This window comes from Lissotriton helveticus, chromosome 7, assembly GCF_964261635.1.
Source record: "Lissotriton helveticus chromosome 7, aLisHel1.1, whole genome shotgun sequence".
In the NCBI taxonomy this organism is placed as follows: domain Eukaryota; kingdom Metazoa; phylum Chordata; class Amphibia; order Caudata; family Salamandridae; genus Lissotriton; species Lissotriton helveticus.
In genome coordinates this window covers 1,582,014,640-1,582,028,406 of record NC_136068.1, presented here as the reverse complement: position 1 = coordinate 1,582,028,406, position 13,767 = coordinate 1,582,014,640, and the positions used below count along the sequence as shown (strand labels likewise).

At 43.2% G+C, this 13,767-nt stretch overlaps 1 protein-coding gene across 1 annotated transcript in view; it reads right to left on the bottom strand.

Moving 5' to 3' along the window:
- Positions 1-13,767, bottom strand: part of LOC144770521 (excitatory amino acid transporter 2-like) — a 712,365-nt gene that overhangs the window by 507,111 nt on the left and 191,487 nt on the right. Inside the window, exon 4 of the mRNA XM_078655127.1 lies at positions 374-557. Coding sequence (XP_078511253.1) covers positions 374-557 — 184 coding nt within the window. The remainder of the gene's footprint in view (positions 1-373; positions 558-13,767) is intronic.

Below are 13,767 nucleotides of genomic sequence, written 5' to 3'. Positions count from 1 at the left end.
TGACTTTCAAACCTATGAATAAAATTCAACACAATTAATTCTTCTAGGTGTTATTAATATTTATCTCTGTGAAAGGTTATGCACGGACTTCTGAAGCAGGTGTATTAATATGCAAAGTGATTTCCAACACAATTACGTGCTAATAAAAGATACAAATAAAAGGATGGGGGAATTTAAGAGGCTGCCGCATAGACCCTAACTTTACGGGAGTACTGTACATGATGGAGGTTGTTATATTGATGAGGTAACTGGAGACTGAAAGATGAAATGATGAATGGACGTAGTGTAGAAGATTATTTCTAAACCACATGTCAACTGAATAAATGACCCACAATAAATGTAGCAGCTCATGATAGTTAATCAGGTTCCTTACCAAGAACATTCATCCCTGCCTTAAACTCCAGTTTCTTCTGAGTTACCATAGCAGGTTCATCATTCACATCTGCTGTGGTGCTATTAAGTAAGGAGGAGTTTGTCTGCTGTTCAGAAGTGTTGGCTTGGCTGAGTAGCTCATGGGGAGATGGAGTAACAGGAACCTTTTTGGACACTGTCTGGATCTAAATTTGAGGAAAGAGAAGGGGTCTGTTAAAATCATATGCACAGACTAAGAAATATGTTTTTCTGATACCAAAATCCATAAAAACAAACCATAAATACCACAATTAAAAAAAACACATGATAAAATTAAAACCTATAAAATAACCAGTTAAAAGTCTCTCACGCTCCCATACTGCACATACAAATGACATTTGCAGTACACATCTGCACACTGTAGTAATATTTAATAATGTGTAAAAGGAAAACAATATTAAGATAAGGCAATATAAAACAACCCCCCTTTTTAAGGTATTTTAGAAGAACAGGCCTGAAATACAAGCATGTGCATTACGTGGACTCCTTTCTATTCAAAAGATAATGCCGGGAATTTGATTAATTAAATTCTCTTGGTCCTTGCTGTTCCTAGGTATTTTGAAACCACAATGACTAAGTTACTAGTCAGTTTACAGAGAAAGAGCACACTGTTACTATTCTTTATGTACCAAATATAAAACACACAACTTAACCCTGCACAATTCTAGGGAATTACTTAGGGGACACTATTGTGGTGTACCTGAAGCTTACACAGCATGCAGTGATGGTGAACAGTCCATAGGGGGTAGGTACTTCTGAATTAATTTCTTTATTGCAGACATAGGTAGATTCCTTTCTAGTTTGTGAATCGGAGAGTGAGTTAGACTCTACCATGAATCTATACCACTGCCCAGCCTCTGAGTGAGGTTACCTTTTACCCAGCCATGTTATGTCCTCCCTTCTGTTAACGGTCCAAATAAATCACATGGTGTCCAACCCCAAGGACACGCCTTTCTCAATGTTTGTGTTACCAGTAGTGCTAGCGGACCTTGTTGCTACTGTACAAATGACACCGCTGACCAGTCTAGTCTCCACAATATGGATACCATAGGTCTCTTTACCTGTGTGTGCGCAAGACAGGGGGTGTAAGGGTGAGGCAGGGGTGGTTGGGGATGCGTTTCCATTCTTCCTGAGGATGCAAAACACGGTGTACTTCTCATCTGGTGGGCGGTGGCTGCGTGCTGGCTCCGTTTCAATCCTATGTGGCCAAACTGAATGACAAGTGTGGTGTTCTGCTCCTTGTTCATACCAGTTCGCCGGAGCCTGTGACATAGTGTGAATCCATTTTATTTTGTTTTTGCAGTTTTTTAATAGCATGAACCTGGCCCAAAGGTATTATGTTATGTTATGTTATGTTAAATTAAACTTATTGAGCGCACGTACACCCGTAGGCTTCATGGCGCTGTGGAAAACTGGCAAAACATAACATGTAACAGAAAGAAACGAGGTTGACTAAGGATAAGCTAGCTTAAAGAGCCAAGTTTTAAAAGCCTGTCTAAAGGCTAACAGATCTTCATGAAGCCTTAGCGTCAGTGGCAGAGAATTCCACAGGGAGGAGGCCAAGAAGTGGAAAGATCCGCCTCCCTGGCGTTGTTTTCTGATCCGAGGCACCACTAACAAGTTCTTTTGACCTGAGCGGAGAGCGCGAGAGGGAGTGTAACTGACAAGCAGGCTGCTAATGAATCTAGGACCCTTGCCTTGTAGAGCCCTGAAGATAATGCATCCCGCTTTGAATGCTGCTCTCTGCGCTACTGGCAGCCAGTGGAGACTGGCTAGCCCCGGTCTGATGGACTGCCACTTAGGAATCTTACAGATCAACCTGGCCGCTTGGTTCTGGACCAGTTGAAGTCTCTTGAGCTGCCCCGCTGGAAGACCCAGATACAAGCTATTGGAATAGTCCAAACGGGACAGCACAAGAGCAATGATGACCTGAGTCAGAGCAGGGTGGGTTAAAAGGTGGGCGATCTTCTTAATCTTGCGAAGTTGGAAGAAACTTGCAGATACCACAGTCCCTACCTGACTTTTGAGCGAGAGATCTTGGTTGAAAGTGATTCCTAGGCTTTTAACTGTTTGGGACTTAGCTGGGGGGTTTCCCATTTCTGGAGGCCAAAAGTGTGGCCCCCAGTACAGTTCGCTCTTCCCAGGCAAAATCAATTCAGTTTTGCCTGGGTTGAGTTTCAAGTGATTTAGGCCCATCCATCTCTGAATGTGGACCATGGCCTCCCGAAATTCGGTGGCCGCACCAGGGGAGTCCAGATAGAAGATCAGTTGCAGATCATCTGCATAATTAAAAATTAAGGCTCTAAACTTTTTTAATGAAAATAACAGGGGTCGTAAGTACAAATTAAATAAAAGTGGGGACAAGGACGAGCCCTGAGGGACTCCACATTCGTTTTTGATTTTGGGGGCTGTAAAGGTTCCTAATCTCACTGCCTGGGTGCGTTCCGAGATAAATGACTTCAGCCATCTAAGTGCCGAGCCTCTCAGGCCTGCCTGTTCGACACGGTCGACCAAGATGGTATGGTCGACCGTGTCGAATGCGGCCGACAGGTCAAGAAGTACCAATGCTTGGTGAGTGTCCTTGTCTGCATTGCATCTTAGTACATTCTGGACCGCCAGTGTCACCATCTCCGTAGAATGCCCCGGTCGAAACCCTGCTTGATTGGGCTCCAGGTAACCAGTGGTTTCAACGAAGCTAGAGAGACAACTAGCAACGTGTGCCTCCAGAATTTTTGAAAGGAATGGCAACAGGGATATCGGGCGATAGTTAGATGGATCGTGAGGATCAAGACCGGGTTTTTTGATCAAGGGAATCAGTAGAGCATGTTTAAACCCTGCGGGTACCTTTCCCTGATCAAGTGAGTCATTAAGCAGAGAAAGGATCCCATGAGGGATGGAGTGCCCTATCTCTGTAAAAATGTGAGGTGGGCAGATGTCATCGGGTGAGCCAGACTTGACCCGTGCCAGGAGAGTGGAGAAGGTTTTAGGGTCTATAGCAGGAAGGGTATCTAATGTAGTAGGGTTGTTAAAAATATCATCCAAAGGAGACGAATTGGGAGAGCTAGCAATGTTGCGTTTTATGGTTACAATTTTCTCTCTGAAGAATTCATTCAGAGAGTTACACAACTTCTGGGTGGGGGCTATTGAGGGAGCTGTCCTATCATCGTCACAGAGCTCATTGACTATGTTAAAAACATCTTTAGTTTTGTTGGAAGAGGTTAAAATTTTTGGGGAAAATAGTTGGTTTTATGTAGGAGCAAGATTTTTTGGAACTCCTTTCTTGCGATACAGTACACTTTCCTGGCTTGAGGGGAATAACTTTGTCTCCATTTACGTTCCTTTTGTCGAACCCCCAGTTTAAGTTCTTTCAGTTCTTGAGAAAACCATTTGTGGGCTTCATTCGCTCTAATATTAGGGACCAGTACCAGGGGGGCTGAGAGGTCAGCTGCGTTGCGTAGCCAATTAGACAGCGCTCTCTCGCCAGTGTCCAGGTCACCGTGCGGTGGTGGTACGGTTTTACTTAAGACATCAATGAATACCGGAAGGTCCATAGATTTCCATTTGCGGAATTCTTTGCTCTTGCATGGTCTGGGCTTAACATTTCCTCGTATTTCTAATGTGAAGCAGATGATAAAATGATCCGACCATATACATGGACTGATTACAGGGTTGGGTAGAGATAAGTTGTACGTCCAGATCTGGTCCAGGCTGTGGCCTTTCTGGTGGGTAGGTGCATGAATATGCTGATTTAAGTTGAGATCTGTAAGCAGGTCTTTTAGTTCAGCAGCTTGAGTGTCAGTGTCTGTGCTGTCGAACCAATAGTTTAGGTCCCCAATTAGGATGATTTTAGAGTAGTTGACTACGTATGAAGCAAGCTGCTCCGCCAGAAGAGATGGATACTTGGCCATATATTGGGGAGGTCGGTATATCAGGACCAGGATGAGGGACCCACTTTCAGTATCAAGATTAATCACCAAGTTCTCGGTGTCCGGAAGGATCAGAGAAGGTAGTTCCCTAACATGAAGGGATTTCAAAATTATAGCTGCTACACCACCTCCCGTCTTCCCGGGTGTACGATTGGCTGTCAAAATATAATAATCAGCGGGGAGTGCTACAAGTACATCAGGGAGGGAGTGAGGGGTTAGCCAAGTTTCAGCCAATAGGAGAATGTCCGGTTTTGCCTCCTTCAAGAAGAGAAAAATGTCTATCTGGTTTTTAACCAGGGACCGAGTGTTGAGGTAGTAACAGCGTAAACTGTGCTTTACAGAGGGTACAGTTTGAGGCTCAGAGATGGAAGGGATGGGAGGCTGAGCGTGAGGCACAGAATTGAGGAAGGGGGAAAGTCCTAGACGTTGAATGCAAGTCAATGTGCGTGGAGCTAATGAGTAATTGCAGGGACCATGGGGCGTGTTAGGACGTAGGTTAAAAAGTTCCAGAGACGAGTACTTGATAAAATGGCCAGGGGGAGTAGGCCCGGGTCCCGGTGGCCGCGGACGGGCGCAGACGGGCTTAACTCAGGCGCAACTCCGGCGCGCCTCCGGCGCGCCCGCTGCGCTCGTCCGCTGCGCTGACACATATTAGCCTGTTTAAGTAGGGGCGGTACTCGGGGGGGTGTGGCGAAGATGACCGTGGCCTCGCCTCACCCGAGCAGCCCAGTCCAAGATGGCGCCCCCAGCCGCTGCGAGCCCGCCGCTGCGATCAGCGCTGAGCCGTGCCGGTGCACTCAGGAGGAGTGAGAAGGTGAGCGTCCAGGATTCCGTGGGAAAAGAAGTAAGCAAAGAGTTTTAAAAGCGCGCCTCTGCGCTTTGTGCAGGAGCGCTATCTAAAATCAGCGTCTCTTCCTGGATGTCACGTAGTGCAGCTTCCTTAGCTACAGGCGCGGACCCCCTGCCACTGGGTCAGCAGCCTGCTAATGCAGCACTTTACAATGCAACCAGACTATGCTACACATTTTTAGGCACAGCAACTTGCTCAGAATCACAGGGTGTTGAGCCGAAGCCGGGATTCAAACCTAGTTCCACATGCTGCAAAGTTGACAGCCGTATTCACTAGACCAAAACGCCTCCATTCCAGACTCTTTAACTGGCTCTTTTCTTTGCCCAGTTTTGGTATGAAATTAGTGCCTTGCACATTTTTTCAACGTCTTCAGTCAAAAGCCAAAATTTGTCTGGGAAGCTCTTCAACATCTTCCTCGCTTTCAAACAAGTGTCAAGCTTGTCGAAGCGACTTTTTCTGCCTTTAGATTTCCTCCTTAGGATCAATTCTAGAGGGCACTGGTCACCTATATTATATTGGAACTGGGCAGTTTGTCATTGTGGCTACTGCAAAGGCCCGCTGCGCCTACAAGAACACCAGCAAGAAAAAATTACTTTGTCCAACCCATGACATGTTGTGCAGCCAACATTTTCTTAGGCAGTACTACCATGGATACTACGCAGGCTATGGCTCACACCCTGCTGCAACTGGCAAAGAAGTGGCAGCAACTCGCTGTGGCAAATGCTGCTTTCAAACGCACTGCCGGTTCGCTCTACTTACATTCCAATATTCCTGCTACTGGCCCTCGCCTTCTACAGCACCTATTCAAATGCAATGAGTTTTTGGACTCCCGTTATGGTGTAATTTCCCTTTTTTTCAGTTTAATAAAGTTTTTATTTTGTTTAAGAAAAATAGTACAGCAAAATATAACAGCATGACATAGAACAGAACCAATATGAGATAATCATGAAGGAAAAGTGGAGATGAAAAAAGGTTCAGATAAAATATGAAATGGAAGAAAATAGTAGAGAGAAAGAAAGATAAGAAAAGAAAAGAGAAAAAGAGGAAGAGAGAGAAAAAGGAGGGAAAGGTTAGGGAGGGGGATAAGAGGATAAGAAGGTAGAGAAAGATAGCCAGGTAAGATCAGATTTAATTTTTAAGGCGACAGAGGAAGAAGAAGCAATTGCAATTCTGTGCTCATCACATACAAAATTCCACCATGTATGCACAGACAATTTAGAGTTATCCTTCCAGCAGGACAAAATTACTTTGAAAGCAGTTGCAATGAGAAGATCAAACAAATTTAGCGTTATACGAATGTAAGTCCAAAACATCAGATAGGGAACCTAAAAAAATATGCAATGATGAGAATGGTTCAGAAAAATGAAAAATACGCATGCAATAATTCCAAACTGAGCTCCAAAAAATAAAAACAGAGGGGCAATCAAACAAAAGATGTTTGAGTGTGCCTGGGTGAGAAGAACATGACCAACAAAGGGGGGATGAAGAAGGGGAGAATTTTGTTATGCTTACGGGGGTAATAAGAGCTCTATGGTAAAGAAAAAAAAGTGACTGAGTAATACGGGCTGAAATCGAAGTCTTAAACAGTTTAGACCATAAGCGATCCCAAACATCAACAGATAACGAGAAAGATAAATCAGTTTCCCAAACAGTTTCAGTAATGGTTTTAGGCCTAAGGCCAACCTTATCTAATAACAGTTTATAAATTAGAGCAGCTTTAGGGATTTGGTGAGAAAACATAGGATATAGAGGAGTGGAAGGAGTAAAGGAAGGAAGAAGATCAAAAGTAGGAAAGGTAGATAAGTGAGATAGAATGGCAGAAGAAATAATGTCAAATTCTTTGCGAAAATGTGCAGGTAAATCAAACATAGTTTGCATTACATCAAATGAAATAATGGATGAATCAGAGAAAAATTGGTATACAAACATAATATCCTTTTCTTTCCAATACTTGAAATAGAAAGATTTACCCTTGTACTTAAGATATTTGTTATACCATACGCTAGAAGAAAGAAAAGTTTGTAAGGGGGACAAGTCTTTCGAGAATACATTGTGCAGTAGAGTATGGGAGTATTTCAGTACAGGGTGTGTAGACAAAAATGAACCATTTGACATGAAAAGAGATTGTTGGAAGGTAAAATCTTTTAACAAGGACCTTTCAACAATAATCCATCGGGGTAAGGGGGTATCAGTAAAATCGAACGCCAAAGAGAAGGCTTGTTTTATTAAAAAGGCAGAATGGTATGATTGGAAATCAGGAAAGCGAACCCCACCTTCAGATTTTGGGCGTATAAGTTTATGTAAGGCAATACGAGGTCTTTTATTATTCCACAGAAATTTGGAGCAGATGGAGTTCAGCCGATTGAAATACAATTTAGGGATTTTCACAGGAAGCATGGATATAGTGTATAAAATATGTGGGGAAATCATCATTTTGATGGTGTCTAAACGACCCCACCATGAAAGGAAAAGAGGAGACCACAACTGAAGGAGCGATTGAATTTTTTGAGTAAGGGAGGTAAAGGTCAGTTTGAGTGTGTCACGTAAGGTAGAGGAAAACCAAATACCCAAGTATTTGATCTTGGAGGGACACCATGCAAAATCAGTTGATGCAAACATATATTGGTAACAAGATGAGTTGAGGGGTAGGACCTCCGTTTTAGAAAGATTAAGTTTATAACCAGAAACAGAGGAGTATAAGCGGACTTCTTCTAAAAATGGAGGAAGGGAAGAGACAGGGTTAGCCATGTAGACCAGGACATCATCAGCATATGCTGAAATTTTTGTCTCAATCGATGACTGTTTGAACCCTTGAATTAGGGGATTAGAGCGGATTTTGATGAGGAAGGGCTCAAGACAAAGAATAAAAAGTAAAGGGGAAAGAGGACAGCCTTGTCTCGTTCCTCTGGATAAGGGGAAAAATTTTGAGAATTGATTATTAACAAAAACACTAGCACGGGGAGCAGAATAAAGTAATGTAACTAAGGAAATGAAGTGGGAACCAAATCCAAACCATTGTAATGCTTTAAACATGAATTTCCAATTAATTCGATCAAACGCTTTCTCAGCGTCAAGGGATAGGGCAGCTAGAGGGGCTTTGAATTGTTTACTGTGGGAGATAATATTGGCAAAAACACGAGCATTATCAGCTGCAAGTCTACCTTTTACAAAGCCAACTTGATCGGTTGTAATTAATAGAGGAATAAGGGATTCGAGGCGGGCCGCTAAAATTTTGGCAAAAATTTTACAATCGTAGTTAATAAGGGAGATGGGACGATAGTTTTTACACAGGGAGTGGTCTTTGTCAGGTTTGGGGATTATGATTATAAGGGCGTCCAAAAATGAGCCAGAAGCTTTAGCATTTGCAATAAAGAAGTTAAATAGTTGTAAAAGATGGGGGACAAAAATAGAATGCATGTTGGCATAAAATTCAATAGGGAGACCATCTGGACCAGGGGCTTTCGCTTTCTTGAGGGAAGTAATTGCCTTGAGAATTTCCTGAGGGGTAATTTCAGATTCTAGTTGATGAAATTCGGTAGGAAGAGATGGGGGAGGGGGGAGGTCTTTGAAGAAGCGGGAAAGGTCATCATCATCAGGGTGCGTATCATCAGTATACAGGAGTTTATAGTAGTTATGAAATACTTGTGCAATATCCTCATCAGAAGAAACCGTTGTGTTGGTTACTTCATTGAGAATAGTGCCAATTGATTTTCGCTCAGATTTGAGTTTGCTAGCATTTTTCCCGCTTTATTCTGACCCCCATGAAATTTAGATTTAACCTTCAAGAGGGTGTTGCAAGCTTCAACTGTGGCAATTTGATTGAGTTCAGATTTGGCTTTGATAAGTTGGAGGAGAGCGTCAGGGTTCTTGGACGAAAAGTAAGAGTGTTCTAGGGTCTTAATGTTGGAGAGTTGAGCGGTGTATTTGTCACGGTTGAGTTTCTTTTTCCTAGATACATAAGAAATCGTGAAACCACGTAAAGCAGCTTTAAAAGCATCCCAATTATTTGAAACTGACGTTTCTTGGGGTAAATTGAGGGAGAAGTATTCAGAAATGAAACCTTTAACTTGAGACATAAATACAGAATCAGATAGAAGGAAAGTGTTAAATTTCCATCGATTGAAAGAGGAGGAGGTTTGGGCCAGGTCAAAAGTGGCATAAACAGGTGCATGGTCCGAGAGAAAAATAGAACCAATTTCGGACTTCTGAATCGCAGGGAGAAGGGATTTGCTGACTAGAATATAATCAATCCTGGACCTGGTGTGGTGAACATTAGAGTAGAATGTATATTCGAGTGAATTTGGATTACAAGTTTTCCACACATCAAAAAGGGGACGAGAAGCAATGGCTGATTGGAAGGATTTATGTGTCTTATCAGGCTGGAATTTGGAGGAAGATAGTCTATCTGAAAAGGGATCTAGCCATTGATTAAGGTCACCAGCTACGACAATGTTAGGGCAGTCAATGGAGGAGATGAGGATTTTGACATCAGTCCAAAATTTAGGGTCTGGACGGACAGGACCATAGATATTGAGGAGCACCATAGTTTTGTTTTGTATAGTCACTTTTGACATAACCCAACGACCTTCATCATCCGATTGAGAAGATAGAATTTGAACATCCAAACCTTTACGAAATAATATAGCTACACCACCTTTTTTATCAATAGCAGGAGAAAATACAACTTGGCCCACCCATGCCCTCTTAAGTTTCAACGATTCGACATCTGTACAATGAGTTTCTTGGAGAAAAGCAATCTGAGCATTTAACTTGGATAAGTGGGACAATACCTTTTGACGTTTAACAGGGTTGCCGAGACCACGAACATTCCACGTTACAAAGTTACACATGATGGAAGGCAAGGGAGGAGGGTAACAACTGGGTCCAATACACTGCAGGTAAGGAACTACAAGGAGAGACAATGGAGACAAACATGTTAGAAATGAGAGTCAAATACGAAATATAAAGAAAGGCAATACAAATCGGGTAAATATAGATAGACAATAGGTGCGGAAGCATCACATTCATGAGGAAAAGAGAAGAGGAGCAATGAAGAGTACTGGAGTTAGCAATAAGAAAGGAAATAAGTGATACAAAGAAGAGAACGGAACATAAATGAGCAAGGAATAAACATGAATGGCCTGTGAAAAGAAGAGGAAAAAGAAAGGAAAGAAAAAGAAGGAAATAGATAAGAAACAGATCAAGGCAAAGATGGCAGATCTGAGAGAAAAGAGAATATCTAGATAGTAGGAGCATGGAGACGCCAACGCGGGCGCCTACCCTACAGAGCGAGGAAAACGCGGGAAGATAGATAAGATAGAATCAACAAGAGTAAATTCGTAGCAAGTATTGACAAGAAAGAGACCGGGACAAGGCCACAACAGTAGTCAAGACAAAAGAGAAGTGAATGCATAAAATAGAAAAGAAATATTTTCAGTCATTAGTGTCCATCGTGGAAGTAGAGACGGTTTGGAGATACTCTCGAAGCTTCCGTGGATCATCAAAGGTACGAGAACGACTATTGTGGGTTATTTTGCAGAGGCAAGGATGTAAGATTCCATATTGAATGCTCAATTCCCTCATACGTGGACGCAGATTGAGGAACTCCTTGCGACGCGCATTCGTAGCATTCGATAAATCCTGGGCTATGAAGATGGTGTGGCCCGACCAAATGAGGCGACGTTTTGTTCTTGCAGCTTGAAGAACAGTCATCAATTCAGTGAATTCAAGAAAAAGCAGGATAATACCTCTAGGTTTGGCCGGGTTAGACGTTGGACGACCCAGACGATGAGCACGCTGTATGTTCAGAGGGGTAGATTCTGGTTGGAGTTCCAAAAGTTCATAGAGGAATTTGCGGATGAAGGCCACCATGTCGCCCTGCCCAAAGGACTCCGGAACACCATAAATACGGAGGTTATTCCTCCTGTTACGATTTTCAAGGTCCTCTGTGTGAAGTTTCAACTGCTGTATCTCCTTTTCAAGAATAGGAATTTTCGTAGAGACATCCTGGACGTCACTGATGCGTTGTTCAAGTTGCAAGACTTTGTTTTCCATGACGACCCATCTTTCTTCTATCTGCTTAAGCTTCTCATTAGTTGCCACCATGAAAGGTTGTAAGCCACGAACCTCTTCTAGAATAGAATCCAGCACGGGGTTCTGAGATGTGCAAATTGGAGATGGAGGGTCATTCTTAAGGCGTTTCGGTGTGGTACCGGTGACAGACGATCTCGCATGGCCTGCGTTCTGAGACATGATGCCAACAGAGGTGCAAACTATGAGGACCGCAGGGAAGGAAGGCACACCGCAATAGTCAAAATGTTGAGACCCTATATGTAGAGGTACAGGAAGTACTGGAAGAGGTCATATAAGAGGTAACACGGAGCAACGAAGAAGAAGTAGCTCAAACCCACATGACAGGCGTCGAAATATAGTAAAAATTAATTCAATGCGCAGCCAAAAAACCATCCAGGAATATGGTATCAGAGAAACAGCAAGGCGTCCATGAAATATGGGACCCAATGGAATTATTAAATGTTCCACGCAAAATTAACAGCAGAGGAGAGGAAGGTATGGAGCACAGCGCAGGGAGCACCACAAAATGGCCGCCGAGAAGAATTAGTAGTAGAATTAGCAGTGCTGAGGTGAACTTTGGCGCCAAAAGTCAGGAAAATGTACTAGTAGCATGCTGTGCATAATTTGGCACATACCTTGTCAGAACATGAGCAATGTTGCAGAAGATTGGTTGTTATGGCGGTAGAAATGCCATAAAACGGGACGCGAGCGCGACGGCACAAAATGGCGGCCGCCCGCGTCCCGTAGTAGCCAGAGAAGATGCAGCGGTGAAAAGTGATGAAAGCGGCAGTTACGAGCGCCGCTGCTGCTCGCAGTACACGGGGACCATGTTCCGCCGTATAGAAATGCCGTTTGCCGGTCTCCGTGTGCAGGGAAAATACGGAGAAAGCAGTCGGGAATCCCGCGTCGTCACAGAGCTCAGCAGGGCAGCGCCATCACACGCCGGCGCGTAAGCCACGCCCCGTGTAATTTCCCTTTTAATCATGCAAAGTTTTCTTTTTTTCAATGTAATATTTCAACATAAAGGAACTGGATACCTTTATGAAGCGGGCTTGGCTAGGCTTTAGCAATGGCCTTAGATGTATTTTAATACTTTAGGCTTCGGAACTCCACACAGGAGAAATGTTCCTCCGTTCTCTCAATGCCACCTGTGCTACTGGCACTTCATCATCAATTCATTCGTAATACTGCTTTTCCGGGACCATGCCTAGTCTGGGTTCGATGCTGCAGCAGACTCAGATCTGATCCAAAGCTGATGCACTAGTCAATTCAGTGATGGTCCCGAAAGCGCAAACCTCCTTCACATGAACTTCACCAGTGCTTTGCATTGTTTATTGCATCATAAACACATTTTAGCTGCCTCTTTCCATCACCCTCAGATCTGGCCGTGTTTACAACTGTGTTAACTTACAATGATTCCAGTGGTGCCAATATCTGAGCTGTCACATGATTTTCACCTTGCTAAGCATAGCTCATCAAATGCCCAGGATGTCTCAGTCTAAATCATCTCATTATGCTTAATGAACCCTAGTTATGAGTGTGTTAGTGTTTGCCGATTGCTGCATGAATCCCTGTTTGTGCAGTGGTTGGAATTATGCAGTGCATAATATTTACCGCATCAGGTAATTACTGGGGGTTAAATATATCGCCCTACGTTACATTAATCAGCAGGTAAAACCTACTGGAATTTAACAAGGGAAAAGTGTATGGTCTTCTCCATACCATGCGGATTTTGGCGTAATAAGCACCAAAATCTGCATGGTATTCCCCAGAAACTCGTAATAGGGGATATTTATCAGACCTGATACATAAGGTACCCCAGGGAATTGTTGTTTATCAGGTGCAATAAAAAGTACACGGATTATGACATACTCAGAGTCAGGGTCAAGGTCTCTAACAGCAAACAGACAGCCCCACCTCTCCACACCCATGTTTCATATTGTGGTTGCTGCTGTTGGCCACTGTTGAATGATCGGTGACATTATTGACTCAATTCCTTAAAGCCTCTGACTGCAGTTGCCATCACTTTCTATGTTGTCTTGTACATTATCTGTTGTCACAAAAAGGAAGCTTTCAATCTCAAGGTTCACAAAGGACACTCCCCTCAAAATGTGGGTGAGACTGCCTCCTGAGGATAGCCACTCGATGTCATGCATCTCTTTTTAGGTTTCACCTGTACGTCGCTTGCGCTGTGCTTTTGAAAACGATTGTTTTCAATATATCTTAAAAGGGGGTTCTTATCAGTTCTTCTCATAGACGAATTACTGTGTTCATTCGCTTTTGTGTGGAGCTTTTTTTTGTCAACTTCTCCTGGCTGCACGCAATAATGATACTTCCACTAAAGCTGTTTCCACTGTTAAAGCCCCATCCACTGTCAAGATAAGATATTCCTCCCATGGAAAAGGCAGACAGCTTCAAACAGTATGTTAGAATGCTTGCTTTTGATTACTTAGTTGTGTAAACCAGGAGGTTTAGCCTTAGAAAGTTTGTGGCATTTCCTATTCATGC